The sequence below is a fragment of the Thalassophryne amazonica genome, chromosome 1 (genome assembly GCF_902500255.1).
Source record: "Thalassophryne amazonica chromosome 1, fThaAma1.1, whole genome shotgun sequence".
Lineage (NCBI taxonomy): Eukaryota > Metazoa > Chordata > Actinopteri > Batrachoidiformes > Batrachoididae > Thalassophryne > Thalassophryne amazonica.
In genome coordinates, this window is record NC_047103.1 from 110,033,044 (window position 1) to 110,042,055 (window position 9,012).

Genomic DNA, 9,012 nt, shown 5'->3' on the forward strand with positions numbered 1-9,012 from the left:
TCATGGCGTAATAGTGCATACATAGTGCACTTACAAATAGTTTGTTCATTGCTTATAAAGTGTGAAAAACAATGAGTAAACACATAATGCATTAGAAATAAAGCATTAATTAAATGTAGTAATTACTTATTAAGTAGGCAGGAGTGGTAGCCAAATGGTTAGTGCACTTGGTTCCAGTCCGGAAGGTTCCTGGTTCGAAACCCCACCCCTGCCATACTTCTCCATGTAATATGGAAATGCATCAGGAAGAGGATCCGGTGTAAAACTTGTGCCAATTCACCATGCAGATACACCTTGGATTTGCTGTGACAACAGTGAGTGCAAACAATGGAGCAGCTAAAGGGACTTACCAGTTAATAACTTATTGAGTATGAGTCATTCTTAGTTTTTTGTTACGAATTCATTACGTATTTATTCATGCTTAATTAAAGCTAAATAAAGTGTAATTATTATTAAGTGCTACCTAATAATCATTATGTCAACTTGCGATAAACACAAAAATTGATTAATATTTATTCAAGTTGTCATAAGAAAGACATTTTCGGGTAATGTCACTAATGTCAAGTTGCCATAATAAGGACATCCCAAACAAATGTCAAGGTGTCATGAGATAGACAACTTCTGGTCAAGTCACTTTTAATAATGTCAAGTTCTCATAACCAAAATAACCCAAAAAATGTGAACTTGTCATTACAAACACCGTGTTATTGTGTTATTGACGAGGGCCATGGTCTCGGCTGAATCACTGTTGGTTTAAATTTTTGAAAATTGTCATTTTGACAAGGTTACAGTGCTGGGATTTCATAATTTTATTGAAAAGAACACCCAAAAATCTAGTAGAAAACAAATTTTAGTGATTTGTTCCTAAAGTGCACAATTTTTTCCTAATCCACTGGACTATCAGCAAACCATTCCTCACCAACAAAAGCACCTAAGTCACTGGTCTCCACAACCCTACCCAACACCCAGTCCATCGAACAGTGTGGAAGCCAGAACACATCCCTGAAAAACACCAATTTTCACTGGGGAAAAACACAGAGTCTCTGCCGCCACGCCGTACAGCACTGACAGCATCTGTGTATAGGCTGTATATATTGTCCAGCAACTTCTTGGGAATCTGACGATTTCTCAGGATGTCCCAAGGAGCAGTCCAATCAATTAAATGACATGTTTTTTGCAAACACCAACACAGGCTTCAAAAAAGCACTGCAGATATTCATACTTACGTTCTTGATGGTTGCAGGGCTAAAATCCTAACCCTAACGGTAAACACTGGTGAGAAGCTCAATAATTTGAAATGGTAATGTTTCACCTGGCTGCAGCAGATAAATGGTTAGTTCAAGGGGGTACTAATTAATTGGTTATTTGCCTGGGTGACTGCAACCACAACCCAGGAGGTTTTATAGTGTGATGGATGTGGCAACATACAACCCTGCTGCATGCTGCCAGACCTGAATTTTCTGATACAACAGTATATGCAGAATATATTTGCTGTATATTTCTTTTACTGTAAATTTAGGGTAAAAGTGCTAGCTATGAAGTAAGATTGCCCAGTGACAATTATCTCCATTCTGATTTTTGCTTGCATTTTGTGTTTTGTTTCTTGCAATTAAAATTGTGACTCACCATTAAATATTCAGAAAAGGATAGATTTTGTGTTTACACATTATTAGCTAATTGTCTGGCTTTGAATAGGAACAACTATTTATGATGTTAGTATACGAGGTCTATTAGAAAAGAAACTGACCGTTTTATTTAAAAAAAAAACTATATGGGTTTGATTCATATGTTTTTACGTCAGCCAAGCTTGAACCTTCATGCGCATGCGTGAGTTTTTCCACGCCTGTCGGTGACGTCATTCGCCTGTGAGCACGCCTTGTGGGAGGAGTGGTCCAGCCCCCTTGTCGGATTTTCATTGTCTGAGAAGTTGCTGAGAGACTGGTGCTGTGCTCTCATCAGCTGTTAAAATTTTCACCGAAAACCAGCTTAATTTGTCGAATGGTGTCCACTCGGATGTGCCTCACAGTTTTTGAAAACATTTTGATGAAGCACAGCGCCAAACTCTCAGCAACTTCTCAGACAAAGGAATTCCGACGAGGGGGCTGGACCACTCCTTCCACAAGGCGTGCTCACAGGCGAATGACGTCACCGACAGGCGTGAAAAAACTCTTGCATGCCCACGAGGGTTCAAGCTTGGCTGATGTAATCACACGTGATTCAAATCCATATGGTTTTTTAAAAAAAATAATAAGGTCGGATACTTTTCTAATAGACCTCGTAATGCTTATTTCTCAGGTCACTGCAGGCAAATGGAAAGTGCACACATAAGATGTAATCATTTTGAACATTACAAAAGTGTTCTAACCTTATTGTGGAGCATATCAATTCCAAACATGTCGAGGACATTCCTGATGTAACAGGCAATTGCTCCAAACACAGCTGGGCTTCTTGCCAGTCCATGAGACTACACAAAACACACACACACCCACAGAGAAAATGACTGAAACATGTCCCTTTTGTGAATTAACACAAATGGTTACACATTTGGTATTCCAGCCAGGGCCAAAGCTTTCATTTTGCCCACTCCTCATGGTTTAAATACAGGTGTACACCAGTTACTGCTTTGATGGTAGTGTTGTGGTAAATGACGGTAAACGAACCCAAATGCAGTACACACAACATAATGAATCTGGATAAATAACAGATGATTTATTAACAATTTGGTAGGAGTTGAGGAGTGAAGGTTTTTGTAAAGACACAGGTCAGATGAGTATGAGCACTGGTCAGCTGTGGTTTCAGATGTACATAGCCCAGTAAAAATGGAGATTAGTAGCCTAGAGACCACTGAAATGGGGACATGTCCACTGCACCACAGGCTAGGGCAGTGGTTCCCAACTCTAGTCTGCAGGAAACCTTAACCTGCACATTTTTTTACTGTCCTTCCTTTGCCAAAAGCTGTAATGTGTTCTGTATCTATATTATAATAGCCAAGTGGCCTCTATGTGCATGTGCGTATGGCTTCAAAAAACCAGGGAGAGCTGACATTTGCCATTTGGTATGCTTATGTATTTTGGGACAAGGATGAATGCAGCGAAAGAAAGTTGATAGGACAAATATTTTTGGAGAAATTAGCAATTTTAGCTAACATTAAACAATGGACGTTATGCTGCAATGCACCATGGGAGCTTGGGGTTTTAAATGTTGTTATTGTGATTGATGTTTGTTGAACTTTGTTTAGTGTTATTGATTTATTTTATTTTTGTAGCTGAATTGGTTTAGTCAGTTTAGTTAAGTCTCATATTGCCGTTTCACCTCATGCAATGATGCACAAGGTGTATGTTTGTAATGTCTGTGTGTAGGTCGGCTGCCCTGCATGTTTGACTAAGGGATGTTAAAGAGGTATAAATAGAGTGGTAAATGTTCTTCTGTCTTCTTATTTTTGTACTCAGTGATCTGTAGCACTTCCCAGAGGGGAGACACTGCAACAGTGCATCACATTAACTACAACCAAAACCACACGCACAAACATCAGCTATACTAGTCATTGGAGATATGTTACTAAACCAGACAACATTCTGCAAAGAATTACAAAGAAGCTATATGCCCATACATCTCATGAAAGGATAGCTACTATGTGACAAACTGAAACCAAATTACATGCTTATTATTACTGGTTATAGTACAAGTGCTACTAAAATAATATGCACACAAGACAACAAAAATTACACTCAAAATGTACCAGAAGCCACCAAATAGAACTTTTTTTTATTATGAAATTTTATGGGTGGTACCCCCCTACATTTGCCCCAACTTTGCCACTCCTGTGCCCACATACTCATTTGTTAAACTCGGGCCAAACACATTATTGAATTTTAACTAAAATTGCAATTTAAATTATTGTGACTACCAAACAGCAAAGACTGCTGAGTACTGAAAATGTAAGATGTGTTTAGCAGTAGCTCTGTTTGAAGTGTGACTTTAAATAATTTTTTGCACCAGTTTTACATGTGCTTACAAGCAATTTATTCTACTTTGGTCAATATACTGGATAAAAACTGATGGGAGGATTGCTGAAATCTAACTTTTCAAAAGTAGGCAGCGGGAGGCCCTGGCTGTTTCCTGACTCGGACACCACGTCTGATGCAAAATAGAATCTGTTACTCAGTATGATGGAGATGATGGATGAAATGCACTCTGACATAATTACAAATTTGACTCCATCATCTCAGAAGCTGTAAAGAGAGAAATTACTGTGCCACTGGTGCCTCCTGAAATGAGAATTGTCTGTCACGGATATGACGGTGGAACTTGAGCGCTCTGCTAATGATCAAGACAGTAACGTAGCCAATCTGCAAGCTACTGTTAGCATGCTAACCACTGGCCGCTTCTTTGTACAAAAAATGTCAAGACCTGTAAGGATGCTTCAGATCAGGGTTTTGCAACCTTTACTGTCCAAACATGCCATTTTTGGCCCGTCTCCTGCAAATAAAATCCTTCTGGGGCCACAAAACATACAGTGTATGACCCTTCAAATGAATGAGTAAAAACAGTATAGCTTATAGAGTTTTTTTTTAATATATACAGTTGTAGACTGATGAAAGTAAAATTGAGTTATTTGGACTTTAACAAGGGGCAGTATGCATGGCTGAAAAAGAACACAGCATTCCAAGAAAAGCTCTTGCTACCTACAGTAAAATTTGGAGGTGGTTCCATCATGCTGTGGGGCTGTGTGGCCAGTGCAGGTACTGGGAATCTTGTTAAAGTTGAGGGTCACATGGATTCCAGTCAATATCAGCAGATTCTTAAGAACAATGTTCATGAATCAGTGATAAATTTGAAGTTGCGCCGGGGCTGGATATTTCAACAAGACAACGACCCTAAACATTACTCAAAATCTACTAAGGCATTCATGCAGAGGAACAAGGACAACATTCTGGAATGGCCATCTCAGTCCCCAGACCTGAATATTATTGAAAATCTGTGGTGTGATTTTAAGCGGGCTGTCCATGCTCGGAAACCAACAAACCTGAGATGTTTTGTAAAGAAGAATGGTCCAAAATACCTTCAACCAGAATCCAGACTCTCACTGGAAGGTATAGAGACTGTTATTTCTGCAAAAGGAGGATCTACTAAATATTGATGTATTTTTTTCTGTTGGGATGCCCAAATGTATGCACCTGCCTAATTTTGTTTAAAGAATTATTGCACACTTTCTGTAAATCCTAGAAACTTCATTTCACTTCTCAAATATCACTGTGTTTGTCTGCTGTATGATATATTTAACTGAAATTGCTGATCAAACAACAAATGATTTATAAAGGAAAATCATGTAAATCATCAGCGGTGTCTAAACTCTTTCATACAACTGTAGTTAGACTATAGTCTTGTTTTGTGTACAACTCCAAATCAGAAAAGGTTTGGATATGGAAAATGTGGCGGTGGTGGGGACCCATAATGATCCTGACATTTTCTTTGACTTTTGTTTAACTGCAGACAGTGTGAACCCAAGATATTTCATGTTTGGTGTGCTCAACTTTATTTCATTGGTAAATATACACACATACATTCCTCCAATTAAAGCCGGCAACACATTCCAAAAAAGGTCGGTTGCATCTATCACTCATCTTTTCAGGGTAAGTCATGAGGTACAGCTATCTTGGTACATAAATCTGTTTCATTTTTGAACTGTGGTACTATTTCCAGAGGTGGGCACAAATAACCAAAAAAATAACTTCGATAACAGATAATCAGATAACTGAAAAGTTATCTCCGATAAAGATAAAACAATAAACCACCCAAAAATGTATCGGAAGTTACAGATAACCGATAACAGATAAATTCCAATACTGTCTCTGATACATTTACAACTACTAATAAAACAAATTTAAGTTTTAATACCACAATAGCTTTGAGTAATATTAAAAGTAACAACAGACCTAAACAATGAGACCACACTTTTGTCTTTGAATATTCTGCCCCTGCTGGAAGCACTTGTTCACTACAGAGCTCCCAGTACAGAGGCATTCTGAGAGCAGCCATAAAGGCAACGCTCTATCAGTCACAACCTTCTGGTCAGGCGGAGGTCTTGAAAAATAAAGTCATGCTGACTTATGGTTTTGATTTATAAATAACATTAATACCGATAGAATAACTCCATTAATGTCAATTCTGTCATTTGTACAAAGTTAAAATATAGCATATATCTTTTAATGTTGAATAATGCACTAATTCTGAGGTTTTGTAACAAACACAGACAGATCGCAAAGGATTCTGGGTAAACGTGCCTCTGCTAAACACTGATTGGTTCAAATCAAATCAATTTTATTTATATAGTGCCAAATCACAACAAACAGTTGCCCCAAGGCGCTTTATATTGTAAGGCAAGGCCATACAATAATTACGGAAAAACCCCAACGGTCAAAACGACCCCCTGTGAGCAAGCACTTGGCGACAGTTGGAAGGAAAAACTCCCTTTTAACAGGAAGAAACCTCCAGCAAAACCAGGCTCAGGGAGGGGCAGTCTTCTGCTGGGACTGGTTGGGGCTGAGGGAGAGAACCAGGAAAAAGACATGCTGTGGAGGGGAGCAGAGATCAATCACTAATGATTAAATGCAGAGTGGTGCATACAGAGCAAAAAGAGAAAGAAACACTCAGTGCATCATGGGAACCCCCCAGCAGTCTAAGTCTATAGCAGCATAACTAAGGGATGGTTCAGGGTCACCTGATCCAGCCCTAACTATAAGCTTTAGCAAAAAGGAAAGTTTTAAGCCTAATCTTAAAAGTAGAGAGGGTGTCTGTCTCCCTGATCTGAATTGGGAGCTGTCATTCATTATGTAAACCAACATGTTAATGTGACGTCTGTTGTGTGTTGGTATTTACAGATAAATGTGCTTTTGTAAAATATTCCTTTTTTTTATTTGTAAAAAGGCATTTTTATGGAGCCCTGGAAGTGTCATCGCAAAATGTTTTGCATGTGGAGAGAATGTGCGCACGTTTTATGATGTTGTAAAACGTGCTTTACACTGTGTGAGATGATTTTTCATGCAGGAATTTTTTGGACCGAGTTTCAGGTTAATCGCACGTCCTGCATCGTGTAGTGTACATGGAGTAACAAGCTGCGTTTAACATCTCAGGACCACCTCATGATCGCCGATCGTATGGTCCAATGAAAATCAAACCTGTTTGATATTATTGTGTTATTGTGGTTGGCCGTTGTGAGGGTATCCTGCTGCTGAAGAGCTACAAGCATCTAAGGGTGATTCTTAGACTACGGGCACTTATTATGTCCTTTGATCATATTGTATGAAAAACAGAAAAAAAGGGAAAATTTCACACTTTTATAGTTATCTTTACAATGAAAGTGTGTTAAGAAATTTGTTCTAGTGGTCTATGATGACTTTTTCACCTTTTTTCAGCATCATTATATGCAAATATTGCCATTTTGTGCTCGTCCCACACCCAGACTTTTGATCTTCAATGATAAAAATGAATGGTAAAGAAACGTTTTTTCTAATGTTTTAAAATATCTCTGAATAAAATATCAGTAAAATAATCAAAACATAATTGGGGTATTTAATGTCATACAACTGTTGTGATTTTTTTAAACAAAATGTAGTTGTCCCACACTATTGCCGTAATTTCAGTTTGTATGAAAGATTGTTTGGGTAGTTTCTATGGAGATAAACAGTGACATCAGAGCACATGTATATAGCGCCAAATCACAACAAACAGTTGCCCCAAGGCGCTTTATATTGTAAGGCAATGGTGTGGTGGAAATTACATTTACAAGGCCAATAGTGCCCGTAGTTAAAGAATCACCCCTAACCGCTTGCACTGTGCCTGTGCAAACACCGCAGAGCTGTCTTGTAATGTTATTTAATTTTTTTTTTTTTTTTTTTTTTTTGCTGTTGTTTTGTTTTTAAAATTCATTCATAAAAAAAAATGCATTTGCAAAGCCAAAAAGTTGATTTGGTGCCCAGACGCTTAGTACTTAGGGCGAATACTGCCATGAACACTACTGGCCAGTAGATGGCAGTAGAGGCCTTGAAAACAAAATTCCAGATAATCCCTGTCTGCTACATTTAAAATGCGTGGAATTTAACAAACGCAAATACAATAACGTCTATAAACCCAGAGAATATATATTCACGAGAGTTTTAGGCACTAGAGTTTAATGCTGTTGTCCGTGGAGCCTGAACAGACTGTCTGAAATGCAATTGTCCTGTCATGATCGTACTGAGATTACATCATCCTACCCATAATGCACTGCTGGAAACAGCATGTGTTCACAAAACCTTAAAAATTAGCACATCACTTTAAAACTAAAACATATATCTGATATTTTCACTTTATAAAACTTCAGACATGACAGTAAATTTAAATAACTTGTCCAAAATTAGTTTGGTTAAAATATGAACAATAAGTTAGAAATGTATGCCTCTGGATGACTTAGGTGATATTGCCAGCATATCGGTATGGTGTTAAAGGAAATGATTTTTTTTGGGGGGGGGGGGCCTTTTTGCCTTTGTCTACAGAGGATAGAGATGCTCTTCATAGAAGCAGCTCTCTTCTGTTAGCAGAGGGTATAACTGTCCATCTGTTACAAAACTTTTAACAGGCAGGTGCTGAACTGATTTAAAATTTAAATAATGCTTGTCACTGTTCAGCTTTGTTTACTTTGTTTATCGGTCTAAAAGTTACCGGACAAAAATTAATCGGAAGAAAATTGGTCCGATAATGGTTTTTAAAGTTATCTAAAAAGATAATCCGATAATGAAAACATTATCTTCGATAATTATCTGTTATCGGATTATCGGAAGTATGCCCACCACTGACCATTTCTGATCCCCTCTTTGTTCTCGCTCTCACTCTCCAAAGATAAAAAGAATACTCTGGTGTTTCTTACTCTTCTGACCTGGAGGCCAATAGTAATTCATTGGAAATCTCTCTCAAGGGTTCTAATGATAAGTTTTGGAAGGTGTGGCGAGTCTTTCAGGTAAAGCACAAATCCAT

The 9,012-nt window shown here is 38.1% G+C and overlaps 1 protein-coding gene across 2 annotated transcripts in view; it reads right to left on the reverse strand.

Moving 5' to 3' along the window:
* Positions 1-9,012, reverse strand: part of cars2 (cysteinyl-tRNA synthetase 2, mitochondrial) — a 294,966-nt gene that overhangs the window by 45,416 nt on the left and 240,538 nt on the right. The window contains exon 13 of one of the 2 annotated variants that reach the window (XM_034173352.1): positions 2,366-2,464. The exons of the other annotated variant lie outside the window; for it this stretch is intronic. Within the exon in view, the coding sequence (XP_034029243.1) occupies positions 2,366-2,464 (99 nt within the window). The remainder of the gene's footprint in view (positions 1-2,365; positions 2,465-9,012) is intronic. 2 annotated transcript variants of the gene reach the window in all.